The sequence below is a fragment of the Salmo salar genome, chromosome ssa07, assembly GCF_905237065.1.
Source record: "Salmo salar chromosome ssa07, Ssal_v3.1, whole genome shotgun sequence".
Lineage (NCBI taxonomy): Eukaryota > Metazoa > Chordata > Actinopteri > Salmoniformes > Salmonidae > Salmo > Salmo salar.
This window is the reverse complement of record NC_059448.1, coordinates 13,228,345-13,247,518: the sequence shown is the minus strand read 5'-3', so window position 1 is coordinate 13,247,518 and position 19,174 is coordinate 13,228,345. Positions and strand designations below refer to the sequence as shown.

The window sequence follows — 19,174 nt, the reverse complement described above, 5'->3', positions numbered from 1 at the left end:
CTGTCTGTCTGTCTGTCTGTCTGTCTGTCTGTCTGTCTGTCTGTCTGTCTGTCTGTCTGTCTGTCTGTCTGTCTGTCTGTCTGTCTGTCTGTCTGTTCTGTCTGTCTGTCTGTCTGTCTGTCTGTCCTATTATTGTGACTGAGGATGCATCAGAAATGGCATCCTGTTCCCTATCTAGTGCACTACTTTTGTCCAGAGTTTCATTGAGGCTGCCATTTCATGTCGGGCTGGGAATTGCCAAGGACCTCACGATATGTTATCATGATACTTCGGTGCTGATACGATATGTATTGCGATTCTATATGTGTTATGATTCGATAACGTGATTTTATTGCAATTTTTCCACACATTGCTCACTACTGTTATATGTCTGCTGCAGAGAGACGAGAGCATGAGATGTGTTTTGATCACTCATGGAAATAAGAAAGACAAATATTCAAGAAAGGCAATTTTGGAAGTGCCGCCCGATTTAGTAATTGACCGCTCTTGTCACGTCTCTCTCAGACGGCCAATGGGAACGTGGAAGCCAAGGTGGTGTGTCTGTTCCGGAGGAGGGACATCTCGGGCAACCTCAACACTCTGGCCGACAGCAACGCAAGTGAGTACAACCGTCTGTCTACCCGTCTACTTCAGTATGTCTCTTAGTCCATCACAACTCTGTTCCGTCACTGCTTTCTAATACATGCTGCTTGAGAGCGGGCTAATTCTTATCTCTATGCTAAACTAATGCTGTGTAGTCTATGCTCTCTGTAAAGTTATTGAAGAGCATTATTAGTCTAGACGAAACATCCTCTTTCATAAACCAGTTTATTATTTCCATCCAGGATATGAATACTGTTTTGTGTTCCAATCAGATTGGCATCTCCCTCTGCACCACCAGCAGGCAATTGGCTCTCTAAGTAGAGGGACGCTCCGATTGCATCCCAAACGGTACCCTATTCCCTATATAGTGCACTACTTTTGACCAGATCCTTTTGGTCTTAGTGTGCTACTTTTGACCCATCTATGGAATAGGGTACCGTTTGGGACACGCCCTCAGTCTCCTTCTGAAGCACAACGGTGTGTGAGAGACTGTGCATAGTGCTGTTCCACTGCAGCTTTTAGTAGGAAGTGGATACTGATATAGGATTCATTCTCTATTGAGTAGGGAAAATTAGTTTTTGTTTCTATCGTGAATCATACTGTACTTGTTTGTTGTAGTAGGACTAATAGTGTCTGGCTATTGGTTTGAGAGTCAGTGTTTTAAATCACACACAGTCAAGGGTATCTCACTGAAGTGACCTGGTGCAGAGAGGTAGCGATGAAGGGGTAGAGAGAGGAGGGATGGAGAGGTGGAGGGAGAGCGAAGCGGGTGCCGAGGTAGTTAGGTGATGCTAATGACACACCGATGACTGAGAGTTCTCCTTGGATTCTCTCTCTTCACACACACACACACACACACCTCTAACATGGTGGGCTGCATTCAGTGCTCCAGACAAAAGACACTCCGATCCACACCTCAAAATGGATGCATTATCCATCGACGTGGAATGCAATTTTATAGTACTTAGTACTGTATGTTATGATGATGAACATAGCTGAATTTATTAGACTATTTGGATAGAATGTAGATTTTTTTTATTATGTGAGGTATCTGTGAACTGTATCTCCAGTTTGGTTTCACTAAAGTCACTCTGGATAAGAGCTTCTGCTGTGAAGTAAAACATTGGTCCTGTCTGTGGCTGTTTAGTGACAATAGTCGGTCCAGTAGGAGGCAGGCATGGCCAGGAGGAGCGAGGTGGGTGGGTGATCTCCTCTCCTGCCTCTGAGCCCTGGAGCTCTGCTAGCCGTGTGGTTATGTCACCGCGGTGTGTTCGCGTTAACTGGCCCTGTGGCCTGTGTGCTGCGGAGGTATTCCATCTACCCTCCCCTGGAGGTCAGCAGAAAAACAGACAGAGGGTCCTCAAACTGGCTGGAACCAGTCTATGAGCCTGGGAGAGAGGAGGAGGCTGAGGTTGTGTTCCAGATAAGTGGCCACAACTGGTCCGGCGTACCGACCGTGTCCAGTCTAGCCCCAGTCAACCTTCAACATCTGGCCTTGCTGCCTGGTCCGCTCTGGTCTGGCATGCTCTGGTCTGGCATGCTCTGGTCTGGCATGCTCTGGTCTGGCATGCTCTGGTCTGGCATGCTCTGGTCTGGCATGCTCTGGTCTGGCATGCTCTTGTATATACACCCGCTGTCGGCCGTTACGCTACTCTACGTCTTTGGTCTCCCTCTCCTGCGTTTTGGCTCTGGCGCCCCAAAGCAAAATGCCTGTATTCCAGCCTCCCACTCGGCAGCACGAGCCACTGCTTTGGCACTGTCCTGTTATACAGGACCAGGGCTTCTTTCTCCTCTCCCACCAGACCCCCTCCTGCCCCCCGCAACACCCCCTCTCATCTGAGTGCAGCCCCCTGCACCCCTCCCTCTCTGCCTATCCTCCGGCCCAGGCACACTGCTCAGAACAAAAGGCCCTTGATGTGTCCCACAGGGCTGCGGCAAGCAACGGGTTAACTCTGACTTGCCTTGTGTCTTTGTCAGGGAAGAGTGTATGTGAGAGACTGTGTGCAGGGAGAGAGAGCAGAGCGCGTGCGCTGCTCTGCCAGTTTGTGTGTCCCTCCTGTCTCTGTGTGTGTACAGTATGCGTTTCTTTTTTACGTGTGTGTGTGTGTGTGTGTGTGTGTGTGTGTGTGTGTGTGTGTGTGTGTGTGTGTGTGTGTGTGTGGGGGTAGATAATGGGGGGGATGGGCGCCTCAGGTTTGGTGCACAGGGTTTCCCACTTAGTCTGGCAGGGTCTCGCCGGACAAGGGAGGGGGTGATGGTGGAGGAGGGGGGGTTGAGGGATGGCAGGAGGGGTTAACAGAAAGGGGTGTGGTCTGAGGTCCCGTCCCCTCTCTCTGCCACTGACAGGGTTTCCTTTGGCTGAGTGCAGGGGCGGAGTCCGTGGAGATCGAGAGATAGTCCTGCCCAGTGCTCTCTCCCCGCTCAATTCACCACCCCCGCCACCTCACACACATTACTGACTCACACTCCTGAAATGTAGGAATGTACAATCGAGTAGTGTAACACAAGGCAAAACTGTCTTCCGTATGAGGAAAATGAATGTTTCTTTATCAGCATGGACTCATTTTAGCCTGCCAGATCATAAAGGCTATATGCAGTCATTTTTTTTTTTACATTGTAAGGGCATACTAGGTCAGTCCCTAGAATAGACAGGAATAGTTTGTCCTTCCGAGTAGGAAATGATGTTCATGGTCGTATTGGTTACACTTATGTAGTAGGGACCGGTACAAGATACAGTACCAGGGCATACAGTGCGTTCAGTATTCAGACCCCTTCCCTTTTTCCACATTTTGTTACGTTGCAGCCTTATGCTAAAATGGATTAAATAATTGTTTGTCCTCAGTCTACACACAATACCCAATAATGACAAAGGGAAAAAGAAGGTTTTTAGATTTTTTTGCAAATGTAAAAAAAAAAATACACCTCATTTACCTTAAGTATTCAGACCCTTTGCTATGAGACTCGAAATTGAGCTCAGGTGCATCCTGTTTCCATTGATTATCCTTGATGTTTCTACAACTTGATTGGACATGGATTTGGAAAGGCACACACCTGTCTATATAAGGTCCCACAGTTGTCAGAGCAAAAACCAAGCCATGAGGTCGAAGGAAAGGTACCTAAAGGAGTCAGACCATGAGAAACAAGATTCTCTAGTCTGATGAAACCAAGGTTGAACTCTTTGTCCTGGTTGTCAAGTGTCACGTCTGGAGGAAACCTGGCACCATCCCTACGGTGAAGCATGGTGGTGGCAGTATCATGCTGTTGGGATGTTTTTCAGCGGCAGGGACTGGGAGACTAGTCAGGATCGAGGCAAAGATAAACGGAGCAAAGTGCAGAGAGATCCTTGATGAAAACCTGCACAAGACCTCAGACTGGGGCGAAGGTTCACCTTCCAACAGGACAACGACCCTAAGCACACAGTCAAGACAATGCAGGAGTGGCAAATCTTTGAATGCCCTTTAGTGGCCCAGCCAGAGCCTGGACTTGAAGCCGATCGAACATCTCTGAAGAGATCTGAAAATAGCTGTCCAGCTACACTCCCCATCCAACCTGACAGAGCTTGAGGATCTGCAGAGAAGAATAGGAAAAACTCCCCAAATACAGGTGTGCCAAGCTTGTAGCGTCATACTCAAGGCTGTAGTCGCTACCAAAAGTTATTCGACAAAGTACTAGGGTCTGTAATGAGTCTGAATATTTATGTAAACGTCATATTTCATTTTTTTTGTATTAATAAGTTAGCTAACATTTCTAAAAACCTGTTTTTGCTTTGTCATAATGGGTTATTGTCTGTAGATTAAAGTATTTTTTTTTATTTTTTTTTAATAAAGCTGTAATGTAACAAAATGTGGACAGACTTAAGGTAACTGTCTAGCATTTACAGATTTCTATGAAATGTGACCTATAATTAATAAAATGTAAGTGAAGTAGTTTTCTTTCCAAAAAATGGTACTTAAGTTTGTTAAAAAGCAGATTTTCTGTGTCGGAATGGTGTGGGCGTACCCCTGATTGCAGCTCATTTCCTCAGGAGGATGACATCATCCTCTAGAAATGGCAATCTTTTTATTGTATTTTTATAAACGGTCTGCTTGAGATACACAAGTTTGAGGTGGGGTTTTTGAAGTGTGTTCCCCCCCATTTTTTCCCTCCAATTTATGCTTCGGCCTCAAATGGGAGTTTAGGATGAGTCAACATATGTCCCTGGAGGCAGCTGTTCGATCCTCTGTTCTGCCACTCACTTTCTCAGCTTTATCCCTTTTACTGTAATCCATCAAATGTTTATTTCTCAATAAAAATATATATATTAAAAAAAATATACAAATAAAAGTAAAGCGGGATCTTCATAGCCACAATTATCAATCAGTTATATTGATGTGAACTGATTTGATCATACCCTGATCAAGATTATTAGAGCCCATATAATTGGAAAGTGTGCTTTGTTGCTCATTTTGTTTTTGTGTGTGATTTCATAGGAGACTTTGAGGAGGAGTCCAAGCAGCCCACAGTGTCTGAACAGCAGAAACACCAGCTGAAACACAGAGAACTCTTCCTCTCTCGGCAGTTTGAGTCTTTACCAGCCACTCACATAAGGTAATCGAGAGAGAGCGTTTGTGTCCTGAGGCATAGACTCACCACATAGCAGTAGCTGCAAACAAGAGTTCTGCCATTGAACCAGTTCAACCCTGACAGAATATAGTGTCATATGACAGGACTGATATGTCCATTCCTGACTTCCCTCATCAACTCATCCATGACCACTGGCTGCGTCCCCTCTGACTTTAAAATGGCCAGAGAACCAACACTCGACCCCTCTGTCTGGACTAGTGCAATTTGTTGTTGGCTGGGTTCGCCACTCATGCCATCAAACCCCTGCAACTTGTCCAGAACACCGCAGCCCGCCTGGTGTTCTCCCATGTCACCCCACTCTTCCGCACACTCCACTGGCTTCCAGTCGAAGCTCGTATCCACTACAAGACCATGGTACTTGCCTACGGAGCAACTACCATGCCCCTCCCTACCTTCAAGCTATGCTCAAACCCTACACCTCCACCAGAGTCGTCCGTTCTGCCACCTCTGGTCTCTTGGCCTTCCCACCTAAACTTATCTATGGGCTATTCATAAACATTAAGCCAAGAATGTGTTCAAACTGTCCCTTCGTAACATGAACCATCACAGTTCAGGCTCTCCATCTCAAAATAAGTTGAGGGGTTATAAATGTAGAAGTACTTCAATTGTGTTGAAATCTTCTTCAATATTTGTAACTTGGTCATTTACAGCATTTCCACAGACATTTATTTTGTTTTCCAATGCCTTATTGGGGATATATTACAGTAGTGAGGATTGGTGCAGGTCAGGTCAGTTCAGATGAATAGTGTGTATTGCATGGTACCTTATTGACCTCTGAATGCTCTTCCCCGGTCACCCCTCTCTCTCTCTCCCCAGGGGGAAATGTAACGTTACACTCCTCAACGAAACAGACGTCCTCGCCGGATACCTGGAGAAAGAGGTGAGCTTCACTTCTTTTACAATGAGGAAAACTGGACACTAAGGATTTATTCCAAAATATTTGCATCCCCCCAAATATATTTGTATTACTCTTTGCGCAAGGACTGTAAAACACAAGGAGAAATGAGTACTCTAGGTACTGAAGCATTGAGTGACGGTGTAAATCAGGGATGGGTAGTGACGGTGTAAATCAGGGATCAGCATCCTTTTTTGTGTAGGCGCTGTCCATTAGCACCACGGGCTTGATCTTGGAACACAGATTCTCCTGGTGAATGTGACAATCTGATCTAAAATCAGCTCTGTGAATCCTTTGTTTCCCAACCATAGCGGGGCCATTGTCAGTTGTAATAGCCAATACGGTTATAATATCAACACCTCTCTCTCCTAAAAATGACCTGCGATGGCTTTTGCCACGTCTTTCCCTTAAGTAGTACAATGCATGGGTTTTAGGCCACGCTCCTCATGTACCTGCTCTGAGTCACAGTATCATGGAATGTCATTCACATCCACACTCATCAAGAGCCACACAGGGGCATCTTTTAACGCTACAGTTTGCTGTTCCTTTACATTTTCAACCATCTCGGTAACGCGCCTTTTCAACAGTTCTGGCAGACACAGGCGTCTTTTATCTTTCAGATGATTGTGTCTTTGTTAGGCAATCCATCAAATAAAGCCTGCGAACTACTGAGGAAAGCCTCCTTGATATATTCCCCATTTAGTAAATGCTTTTCCATGTTTAGGAATGCACTGCTCAACTCTGTAGCTCTCCTCTGTAGCTTGATCTTTGACTGCATGTAGATTTGTAAACACACTGCTTTGCTTTTCATACCTGGACACGGCCCTCTTGATTCCTTCAGGATTGTCCGCCTCACCCTGAACTTTTTCCTCATGTCTCGTTTCAAAATGACGCCGTACACTTGATGTCCGACAAACAACAGTTTTACGAATCCATAATCCTTTGACTGGACATCTGCCTTATTTTCCTTTGACATTTTGTGTCCTGAACTTTTTTAAATAACAAAAAAAAGGCTTGCTAGCTGCTTGGCATGTGAAAACGAATCTCATCTTCAGTGTTGCCATGGTTTTGAATTTGGCGAGAGAGGCGAGGTGGGTCGTCTTGCACAGAACTAATAATATGAAACGCCTGCAAAATCTTGAAAGCCCATTGGCTTATCAGGATTGACATACCTTGGGAACTACAACATTGCAGTGAATACCAATGCAATTTTGAAACCAATTCCTACAATTTCAATTATTTTCTCCAGTTTATACCAAATAATGTATTGCCAAAAATAAGTGAGATAATAATCGTCAAACCAAGGCTTAGCACGCCACGCAAAAAAATTAAATATACTTTTTTATTTTTTTGGGGGGGTGGATTGCCAAGCCTTGGCTTGACGTTTATTATCTCACCCGCGCCGTAGGTTGCCGACCCCTGCGATAGATGCTAGCCAGCCTGCGAAGTAAACACTTGTTAGGTAGCGAAGAGAGGCTAAATATGACTAAACTCGAAAGTACATTTCCTGAAGAAAGTTTGTGGGCTTGCTTCAGCTTAATAAAAATATTTGTAGCCATTCCATAGCCATTTAATCTTTTGATATATTGAATGAGCAAGTTATTTCAAAAGGCATAAAACCTATTTGGTTGTAATGTTGTACTTCATCAAGGGTGGTCCCACCATCCTCCAAGAGAGATAATGGTTCTATAGTCTCTTCTTACAGTCCGCCTCTAACGAACCACATTTAAAGAAATGAGTGGATCAACCGGACCTTGATGAACTGTCTCTGATGTGTTTGAGCAGAGTAGCTCTCCAGACTGAGGGTTGACTGTGTGTTTTATACAGTTGCCTAACAGGTGTTCAACTTTGGGGGGGGGGGTTCAGTGCCTTGCACAACGGCATCAGATGGTACATGGGATCAGAAAGCAGCCTCCCAGTGTCCAAACCACATTACGCTTACTTTTATACATGCATAGAGATGCCGGCTATTGTTGATCATGAACATTTGGTTAGAGGTCATGGGAAAAGTAATGAAATTGATCTTTCAAAATGTATATGAACCCTGGCTAGAGTAACTTACCAATTATTAATTTTTATTAAAGTTAGCTGATATGGGTTAATTGAGTAACTGTCAGTGTCTGACAAAAGAGAAACTGCTTATGCGCACAACCATATGTTTTGCTATTCTAACTCTCAACAGTAAGTTAAGAGTTATATTACTGAGTTTCTGAGTGGAAATTGGTCAGAAGGGGAGCTGGCTGCCAGTTGCCCATCCCCGATGTAAATTCTCTAGCCCCGTCCTTCCCTCTGTTTTCTGTGCTCCAGGAGTGTTTCTTCTACTCGCTGGTGTTTGACCCGGTCCAGAAGACCCTGCTGGCGGACCAAGGAGAGATTCGGGTGGGCTCCAAGTACCAGGCTGAGATTCCTGACAAGTTAGCCGAAGGTCTGTGTCTGTCTGTGTGTAGAAGGGGGGGGGTGTTTGGGTGGCTGAACTCTGACCTTTTACACCGGCCTATCAGGTTGCAGCCTATTATAGTGATCATAGTGCTCTCAGGCTACACACACACATTTAAGTTGGGCCCCATTTTTAAAAGTGCTGGGTTTGAAGAATGTCTGCTATCCATCACTTGTCTAAATGATTTGAGTTGTATTGGATCGTAAATCATGAGTAGGGAGAAATCGGTCATGTTTTGGAATGGAAAAGGGGAATCTGTGTTCCTGTTGGAGAACTCAATTTTCTGCCCACTGAACACGACATCACCTCCTGGTTTAGTTAGATGTTGCCCTCTTGTTTTATCTTCCCTTGTGTAACCTAGCCAGTGTTAAGTTGAAGGTTGCCATTTTGTGAAGGTTGTTTGTGCCCTTGTGACACTAGTTCAGTCTGGTCAGACAAGACATGCATACTTGTCCAGTTTGTTGTTTTCTCTCTCTCACCTTCTGCTCTCGTTCATCCTTTTCTATTTCTCCTTGACTCATCGCTCTCCTATTAATTTATGTCACCATTGCCTCTCCTCTCAAGTCTCTCTCTCTTGTTTCCCAAATAGTGGGTCACGCAACCAGTGTCTCTGTCTGTCTGCAACATTAGTTAACATGCCTGATGGTTGTCCTCTTGGTGTCATCCCTCCCAGGGGAAGAAGACACCCGTATTCAGGAGAAGCTGGAGGTCAAGGTGTGGCACCCCGACAACCAGCTCAAAGACCCACAGATCGACCAGTTTCTGGTGGTGGCTCGGTGAGTGTCCTCTGGCCCTGTCCCCCTCCATCTGTCACACGTTGCCATGGTTACGCCCTGTTGCTATGGAGGTCCTTGTCAGGGCCTTGTCATGAGCTTGGAACACATTCTGAACTGAAGTAAGGTAAACTGGATGGCTTTGAGTTGCAAAGTGTCGACCCTTTTTGAGCCTGATATTAGTGTATTGAGATTTTGCAGTGTTCTCAAGACATCTTTGAAGGGTCTTGCCTAAGCGGTGTAGAAGCAGTAGGACCCCAGTCAACATACAGCATGTTTGGGCCCAAGTCTGTTTTTGGAGGGAATCGACATTATGTAGGGAACGACCTCAAGCTGCAGCACCATCTAGTGGCCAAATGGTGAAAATTCACACTGATTTACAAAACCGCATTCGATAGGGTATTTTTGTCTAGTTCTTGATAAGTTAGGAGTTTGTCTGTTTCAGTACTGGGTTTGTCATTTGATTCTAATGATGATATTTGATGGTTGTGTGTTCCAGTGCTGTGGGGACGTTTGCCCGAGCCCTGGACTGCAGCAGCTCTATCCGTCAACCCAGCCTGCATATGAGTGCTGCGGCCGCCTCCCGAGACATCACGCTGGTGAGACACATACACTTTGTCCATGTCCCATGGTGACGAGACAGTCACTAAGCGCTCTACATATAACTCTTAAAACAATGGACATCTACCTTGTCCTAATTACTACATGTAATGTTATTCATTATATTGGACTATACACTCATTGGGCAGTTTATTAGGTACACCACCCCGTTCATGAAAATGGTTGATTCCTACAGATGGTGAGTCACGTGGCCGTGGTTTGCTATATAAAGCATGCAGACAGGCATGGAAGCATTAAGTTACTGTTCAACTGAACGTTAGAATGGGGAAAAACCAGTGACCTCAGCGACTTTGAGCATGGTATGATCATCGGTGCCAGGCGCGCCAGTTCCAGTATCTCAGAGACGGCCGGCCTCCTGGGCTTTTCACGCACGACAGTGTCTAGGGTTTACTGAGAATGGTGCAACAAACTAAAAACATCCACTCAGTCCTGTGGATGAAAACAGCTGAGAGGTGAGAGGTCGAAGGAGAATGGCAAGAATTGTGCAAGCTAACAGGCGCGCCACAAACAGTAAACGACCACACAGGGTTCTACTCCTATCACTTAATAACAAGAAGAAGCGTCTCCATTGGCCACGCGATCACCAACACTGGATAATTTGAAGAGTGGAAAAACATTGCCTGGTCCGAAGAATCCCTGTTCCTGTTACGTCATGCTGATGTCAGAGTCAGGATTTGGCGCAAGCAGCATGAGTCCATGGACCCATCCTGCCCGGTGTCAACGGTACAGACTGCTGGGGAATGTTCTCCTGGTACACATTAGACCGCTGCGCCACTCAGGACCTAAGGCACTGCATCTCAGTGCTAGAGGCGTCACTACAGACACCTTGGTTCGAATCCAGGCTGTATCACAACCGGCTGTGATTGGGTGTCTTATAGGGCGGCGCACAATTGGTCCAGCTTCGTCCGGGTTTAGCCGGGGTAGGCCGTCATTGTAAATATGAATTTGTTATTAACTAACTTGCCTAGTTAAATAAAACAATATTTCGGGCTGTTCTGGAGGCAAAGGGGGGTCCGACCCAGTACTTGATGGGTGTACCTAATAAACCTAGTTTACCACTCTATTACCATGTAATGTCATTTCACATTTCTAAAACATTTCAATACGGTAACCTGTGTCTAAACTGACCAATATATCTAATGGTCCCCGCTCTCCCCCTCTAGTTCCATGCGATGGATACCCTGCAGAAGAACGGCTACGACCTGGCCAAGGCCATGTCCACGCTGGTGCCGCAGGGCGGGCCCGTGCTCTGCCGTGACGAGATGGAGGAGTGGAGCGCCTCGGAGGCCATGCTGTTCGAGGAGGCCCTGGAGAAGTATGGCAAGGACTTCAACGACATCCGCCAGGACTTTGTAAGTGTCCTCCCGTATTCCACTAATAGATATCTGGCTTGTGTTCAGAAGGAACAGTAAGGTCAAATATTTTGAATCTAGAAAGAGAAGTACCTCCTCCGTTTCAAAACGCCCCTCCGGAACACCACTCTATATTAACTGTATCCTATGTGCTTTAATCTGGTCGGTGTTGAAGGATGTTCTGACTCTGTTGTCCCCAGTTACCGTGGAAGTCACTAGCCAGCGTGGTTCAGTTCTACTACATGTGGAAAACCACCGACCGCTACATTCAACAGGTAAAATACACCACTCTGCCATTGAGCCACACTCTTACGAAACAATGAGATAATACTATGCATTGGCTTAAGTGATATATATATATAATGCAGAATTGTCTTCACAAGCAGAGCTACTTGTTGTTACTTTGCAAATTGAATTGTATGTTTGTTTCAGAAACGACTCAAGGCAGCGGAAGCAGACAGCAAGCTGAAGCAGGTTTACATCCCCACCTAGTGAGTAACAGTCTGAATTGCAGCAGAGCCAATGCACAATCTCCATCATTACCACGGTAACTAAACACATCAACTCTCTCTCTCTCTCTACCTCCAGCACCAAGCCCAACCCCAACCAGATCATGGCTCCTGGTAACAAGCCTGGCATGAACGGGGCCGCTGGCTTCCAGAAAGGACTGAGCTGTGAGAGCTGCCGTAGTGAGTATTCTGCCACGACTTTAGTTTGTGTTTTGTGTCTGGTCTATTGTCTGTCTGACTAACTGTAGTGAACAATCCCATGTGTGTAGTGTAAGTGATTTTGACATATTTCTTTTTCTGGACATCTAACAGATCTCCCCTCTGTTGCAGCCGCCCAGTCAGCCCAGTGGTACGCGTGGGGTCCTCCCAACATGCAGTGCAGACTGTGTGCATCCTGCTGGATCTACTGGAAGAAGTACGGAGGCCTGAAGACCCCCACACAGCTAGAGGGGGCCGCAAGATCTGGCTCAGTACGTCTGCTTTCATTAACCTGCTACCCTAAACCACTGAAATACTGGGTGCACCTTAATAGCCTAGCTTTCCTTTATCTGCATAGGACAGAGAAGAGCGAGTTAATATCATTTTAATTTCCGAATTCTTGGCTGCCTAGCCGGTGTTATCAGATCATTACAGCGGCAGCAGAGGAGAGGAAGCCAATGTAGACTGAGATATTCAATCATGATATTACGATATGTTAACTCTTGGCCCCTCAGGAGTCAACCCCCCGAGGTCACATGACCCGCCAGGAAGTGCAGGGCCTGTCACCGTTCACGACTAGTGGGGGGCGGGCCAAGCTGCTGGCCAAAAACCGGCAGACGTTCATCCTGCAGACCACCAAGCTGACGCGCATCGCCCGCCGCGTCTGCACCGACATCCTGCAGCCCCGCAGCGCCGCACGCCGCCCCTACGCCTCCATCAACGCCAATGCCGTCAAGGCCGAGTGTGAGTATATGGACACGCATGAACACACACACACACACACACACACACACACACACACACACACACACACACACACACCAATATATATATATATATATATATATATATATATATATATATATATATATATATATATATATATACACACACACACACACTTTCTGTAATGCTTATGGTGTTATTTTCTCAGGTATGATAAGGCTGCCTAAAGCGACCAAGGCCCCTATAAAGAACTGCTCGATCCCTCGACCACCGCTGGCCACCATAGTAAAGGAACTGGGTAAGAAAATAGTCCAGTCACAGAAGAAATGATCATTGAAATCCTGAGAGGTCTTACGCTGCTGACACTGTGTGTATTTACCCACGGTTGGCACGGACACTAAAATAACTTGTGTAGTTTTTCTCCCTAATTGCGTTTACGTTTCCATGCTCCAGCTGTCGAAATTACAGTACCAGTTAAAAGTTTGGTCACCTACTCATTCAAGGGTTTTTCTTTGTTTTTACTATTTTCTATGTTGTAGAATAATAGTGAAGACATCAAAACTAGGAAATAACACATATGGAATCATGTAGTAAGCCTTCCCTGTAGCTCAGTTGGTAGAGCATGGTGTTTGCAACACCAGGGTTGTGGGTTCGATTCCCACGGGGGGGCCAGCACAGAAAAATAATGTATGAAATGAAATGTATGCATTCACTACTGTAAGTCGCTCTGGATAAGGGCGTCTGCTAAATGACTAAAATGTAAATGTAAATGTAAATGTAGTAACCAAAAAATGTTACACAAATCAAAATATGTTTTAGATTTTAAATTCTTCAAAGTAGCCACCCTTTGCCTTGATGACAGCTTTGCACACTCTTGGCAATCTCTCAACCAGCTTCACCTGGGATGCTTTTCCAACCGTCTTGAAGGAGTTCCCACATATGCTGAGGACTTGTTGGCAGCTTTTCCTTCACTCTGCGGTCCAACTTATCCCAAACCATCTCAATTGGGTTGAGGTCGGGTGATTGTGGAGGCCAGGTCATCTGATGCAGCACTCCATCACTCTCCTTCTTAGTCAAATAGCCCTTATACAGCCTGGAGGTGTGTTTTGGATCATTGTCCCACTAAGCGCAAACCAGATGGGATGGTGTATCGCTGCAAAATTCTGTGGGTGTCATGCTGGTTAAGTGTGCCTTAAATTCTAAGTAAATCACTGACAGTGTCATCAGCAAAGCACCATCACACCACCTCCTCCATGCTTTACGATGGGAAATATACATGCGGAGATCATCCGTTCACCTACTCTGCGTCTCACAAAGACACGGCAGTTGGAACCAAAAATTGCAAATTTGGACTCATCAGACCAACGGACAGATTTCCACCGGTCTAATGTCCATTACTCATGTTTCTTGGCCCAAGCAAGTCTCTTATTATTATTGGTGTCCTTTAGTAGTGGTTTCTTTGCAGGAATTCGACCATGAAGGCCTGATTCACAGTCTCCTCTGAACAGTTGATGTTAAGATGTGTCTGTTACTTGAACTCTGCAAAGCATTTATTTGAGCTGCAATCAGAGGTGCAGTTAACTCTAATGAACTTATCCTTTACAGCAGAGGTAACTCTGGGTCTTTCTTTCCTGTGGCGGTCCTCATTAGAGACAGTTTCATCATAGCGCTTGATGGTTTTTGCAACCGCACTTGAAGAAACTTTGAAAGTTCTTGAAATTTCCCACTTTGACTGACCTTCATGTCTTAAAGTAATGATGGACTGTCGTTTCTCTTTGCTTATTTGAGCTGTTCTTGACATAATTTGGACTTGGTCTTTTACCAAATAGGGCTATATTCTGTATACCACCGATACCGTGTCACAACACACCTGATTGGCTCAAACGCATTAGAAGGAAAGAAATTCCACAAATGTACTTATAACAAGGCACACCTGTTAAGTGAAATGTATTCCAGGTGACTGACTACCTAGTCAGGGCTACGTTGAAGAATCTAAAATATATTTTGATTTAACACCTTTTTTGGTTACTACATGGTTCCATATGTGTTATGTCATAGTTTTGATGTCTTCACTATTATTCTAAAATGTAGAAAATAGTACAAATAAAGAAAAACCCTGGAATGAGTAGGTGTGTCCAAACTTTTGATTGGTACTGTATAATGAAGTGTTATGCGCTTTTATTTTAAGTGGCTTCGTTTTTGATTGGGGTTCTCCTTTCCTCTCTCCAGCCATCCAGGCTCCACTGAAGCTGAAGGCCCCCAGAGGCACCCCCACCCCCATTAACCGCAACCAGGCCAACCAGCCCCGCGGGGGATCGGCCCTGCTCGGGAAGAGGCCCTTTGACAGCAGCGTGAGTACTCCTCGCACACACACAAACCACAACCGCCATTTTTACTTCCTCTGTCTGTCTGTCCATACATGTGACACTGACAAGTTCTTGTTTGGTATAGACGGCCTCATTTACTGTAACCTTGGGTAGTGACTCATGTCCCTGTCTACTCAGACTGCAGAGAGGGACAGACTGGCGCTGGTTCTGGTTCCTCTGTAACAGTGGGAGATCTACTGACCATCTGTCTCTCTCCATCACCGCTGAGCATAGCAGCATGACCACAGCTTGGGCCAAGTGGCTACACACACACACACACCTCTCACCGTTCTTCTCTTATTGGTCACAGGCGTTGGCACTGCCGTTCCCCACCAATGGGAGGCCGTTCACATCAGGCATGAGGACCACCTCTCAGTCAGTGATCAAGCGTCAGAAAGTGAACCAAGGAGACGCGCCAAACCCCGTGGTTTTTGTTGCTACTAAATACACCAGGTAGGTCCTGGTCTCTGAGCGTCTGTTCTTCTCTTTAGTAGCAGTCAGCTCCGGAAGATACAAATCACCTTCTGTGCTTTTTGGTTGAGAAATCTACATAGTTCTATATTGAACACCTGACAAAGGGATCAATCTTAGTCAAAAGAAATTCTCCCACTGAATTTTTTGCCATAGACCTGATTGATCCCTTTGTCAGGTGTTCAATATAGTACTATGTAGATTTCTCAACCAAAAAGCACAGAATGAAAATGATGAATGTTTAATATTGCATTTAACTAGTTTTAAGATGAAGGTTTTTCTTCTTTGCACCTGTGTTTTATACAGGCAGCCCAATTCTGATCAGATCTTTTGCCAATAATTGGGCAAAAAATGAGAAGGTGCTACCTGTGTCAACAAAGCCTTGGACTTCTAGGTGTGCCAATGTTGATCTGAGTTTTACAGATAATTCACTGTGTGTATTTCTGTTCCCTCCAGGGCTCTGAGGAAACACCTGACCCAGTCTGAGATGCGGCGGGCAGCCAGGAAACCACACCTCCCCGTCAGGGTCAAGCTGCCCCTGCCTCCCCGGCCCCTGGCTCTAGCCATCCTGCCTTCCAGCACCAGCGAACCCATCGTCCTGGAGGACTAACCCCCCCACTGCGAAACAGGGAGGGCGCACCACCGTGCACCAACCTGCTAGTGTAGCAGCACAACCCCATACCAGTAGTTGTTTTCTCTCGTCGTATTTTTTAAATCTCGTCTTCTGTTCTGTTACCTCCCAAAAGCTGACGTGGTGCTGCACACACACACACACACACACACGCGCACGCGAGTGACACCCACATGTATGCATTACATCTAGTACATGGCATCAAGTCTTTACACACACTACGCATACACTGAGTGTACCAAACATTAGGAACACCCCGTTTTGCCCTCAAGAACGCCTCAAACCCAGCAGCGTTGCAGTTCTTGACACACTCAAACCAGTGCACCTGGCACCTACTACCATACCCTGTTCAAAGGCACTTAAATACTTTGTCTTGCCCATTCCTCTTCTGAATGGCACACGTACACAATCCATGTCTCAAGGCTTAAATCCTTCTTTAACCTGTCTCCTCCCCTTCATCTACAGTGATTTAAAGTGGATTTAACAAGTGACAACAATAAGGGATCATAGCTTTCACCTGGTCCGTCTATGTCAGTGGTGGGCAACTCCAGTCCTCGGGGCCTGATTGCCTCCCCTGGTCATGGAAAGTGCAGGTGTTTTTAATGTTTTGTACACTGAGTGTATACACAGACACAACACCCCCCCACATACACGCACTAGGCTTTGGGCTTTACTATTTTATTCCGGTTCTTTTTGCTTCATTATTTTTTCTCCCCTTTTTTTAATGGCAAATAATTTTAACTGTGTAATTTAAAATCAGAAATATTTCTCATCCTGAAATAATGGTGATTTAAGCACACTTAAATATTTTTTTTCCCTCCAGGTCCTTTCTTATCTGTGTAAATATTAGCAGCATTTAGAGGGGTTGACACCTAATTGTTTGGGGACTGGTAGGGGTGTGGTTGTGGGAGGGCCGTGGAAATATAGAAATACTAGAACCACAGCAATTTGACTAAATGTCAGTTCTAGTTATTCATATTCTATAGGGAGGGCACTTTTTTAGCATGTTTATGGGAAAGTCTATTTTGATCAAAGTTTCACCCACTTGTTCCATCACAGGTCTGGGAGGTTGCAGTAAAGTGCTTTGTGTGACCCATCCTTCAAGGATACTTGTCAGATTCTACTGTAGACACCCGTCTTCTCTTACACCATCACATCAGGCCCCACCCCCTCTCCACACCTAAATTAGACCTGATCCTGCCCCCCTATCTCTCCACAATCCTATCAGAAGTTACGTTTGAGGGTTTGATAGTGAGGAAATGAATTCTGTTGAACCCCCACACCCCCGGGTCTTTTTAACATCAGCAGCTTTCCACCCAAATCCCTCCCATAACCTCTAGGTGTTGAGCTCTGTTTTTCTAGTTGATTGTCGTCACAATCAATTTGAGTCCTGTCTTGTTTACCATCACTTGATTGTCACACTTTTTACAGCCATTTATTTACCCATCTGGAGAGAGACCGTCGGGATCCTTCTCTGTAATGCATTTGGGTGCGTTTTGGTTTTGACTGAGAAAGACCGCTTGAGTTTCCTGGCTACCCAGCCACATCGTTCCCACTAACTGACGTTCCTTCTCCACGATGATTCTGGATTTGCCTGCCTCCCCCAACGATTTCTAGAACGCAAACACATACTGACCGTTCTGATTGGTCCCAGAAACCTATGGGTTGGGCCAGAGCCTGCCTACATGCTGACGTTATCAACTCTGATACACTGATTGGTTAGACTATCCAATCACTGATGGATTTGTTTTGTTCAACACCCCTCATTTTGAAGTCAAACAAGCAACGTCTAGGATGGCAGTTTTAGACTGAATGAATGTAGCGATCGATAGAGCAGAGGAATTCAATTCAGGATGAGTCGTCAGGCAACCGCTTGAGTTCAGCGGTCTTGTGTCTTCAACACTATGGTAGGAGAGAGGGAAAAGTAAGGGTTTAGGAAAGGGTGATGTAGATGAGATTCATATTGTGTAGGTTTGGAAGATATTCAAACAAAGGTGGTTCTGGATGTGGATCTGATGGTTTAAAGTTGTTTGGGACATGCAAAATAGATACTGTTGTCTTTGAGGTCCTTATTGTGAGAAATATGGGTTTGTTTTAGTGGAGTCAGAATTGAGCCATAAAAAAAGAAAACATTCTAGGTGTGAAACTCCATTCTTAGACAGGCCCTGTTCATTTTGTCACCTGTACCAATAAATCATAGGCCACAGCAATTATGACAATGGACTGTTTGGCTCTTGGGTTTGAATGAAACTGGCAAATTATGTTACAAGCTGGTTGTTGTCAGATAATGTTGTTACTAAAGCAGCAATATGTATTGGCTTGGGTGCTGGAGTCATGTCTTTGATGGGAGAGGAATCTCCAGTGATGTCTCTACTTGTGGCTTGATTTGGTTTGAATCTTTATTTTCCCTTTTTGTGTTTATTATGAAGAAAGGGTGAGTTTAGATTAAATTAATTCTTAATTGGATATTATAATTCCTCTTTCTCCCTCGGGCCCTGTGTACAATGGCAGCCAGTATGGGGGTAGAAATGACTGATTTATAAGCAAGTTTGGTCCCAATGTGGGCTTTTGTAATGTTTCTAAAACAATTTGAAGTGTTAAAATGCTTAGTGAAAAAATAACAATCTGAAAAAGAAAAACTTGGCCTATTGAAAAGTAGTTTTTTTTTATATTAAATCTTTGGGGAAGAAGGCTTGTAATTACTCCATATTGTGGAGAGGGTTAAAATACTGTACATGTGAACATTGCTCTCCATTGGGTGAGTTTGGAGGAGGGGGACAAATCAGAGCAGGTGGGAGGGATGTAGAGGGGGTTAGAATTTTGTATGTTGGAGAGAGAATTATGCTACAATTAATGGTTTTTCTCAAGTGTTTTTTATTCCAATGTCTCTGTATCCTTTTAATGTATCTTGATAAGAAAATAAATAAAGATTTTTTTTTTTCTTTGTGGTCCTATACATTTATCTGGTGTGTGCTTTTTCTGGATGTGTA

At 45.0% G+C, this 19,174-nt stretch overlaps 1 protein-coding gene across 2 annotated transcripts in view; it reads left to right on the top strand.

Annotated features, from left to right (window-relative positions):
* The window catches only part of LOC106608586 (metastasis-associated protein MTA2), a 33,493-nt gene extending 14,353 nt beyond the window's left edge, over positions 1-19,140 (top strand). The window contains exons 3-18 of one of the 2 annotated variants that reach the window (XM_014206610.2): positions 505-598; positions 5,052-5,169; positions 6,022-6,085; positions 8,408-8,525; positions 9,211-9,313; positions 9,810-9,909; positions 11,095-11,283; positions 11,484-11,558; positions 11,716-11,774; positions 11,872-11,972; positions 12,105-12,262; positions 12,506-12,734; positions 12,925-13,014; positions 14,946-15,067; positions 15,393-15,535; positions 16,010-19,140. In XM_014206610.2, the coding sequence (XP_014062085.1) occupies positions 505-598; positions 5,052-5,169; positions 6,022-6,085; positions 8,408-8,525; positions 9,211-9,313; positions 9,810-9,909; positions 11,095-11,283; positions 11,484-11,558; positions 11,716-11,774; positions 11,872-11,972; positions 12,105-12,262; positions 12,506-12,734; positions 12,925-13,014; positions 14,946-15,067; positions 15,393-15,535; positions 16,010-16,163 (1,917 nt within the window). In that variant the 3' untranslated portion in view covers positions 16,164-19,140. The remainder of the gene's footprint in view (positions 1-504; positions 599-5,051; positions 5,170-6,021; positions 6,086-8,407; positions 8,526-9,210; positions 9,314-9,809; positions 9,910-11,094; positions 11,284-11,483; positions 11,559-11,715; positions 11,775-11,871; positions 11,973-12,104; positions 12,263-12,505; positions 12,735-12,924; positions 13,015-14,945; positions 15,068-15,392; positions 15,536-16,009) is intronic. The other variant, XM_014206611.2, reaches the window with a different exon arrangement.
* The last annotated feature ends 34 nt before the right edge of the window (positions 19,141-19,174 follow it).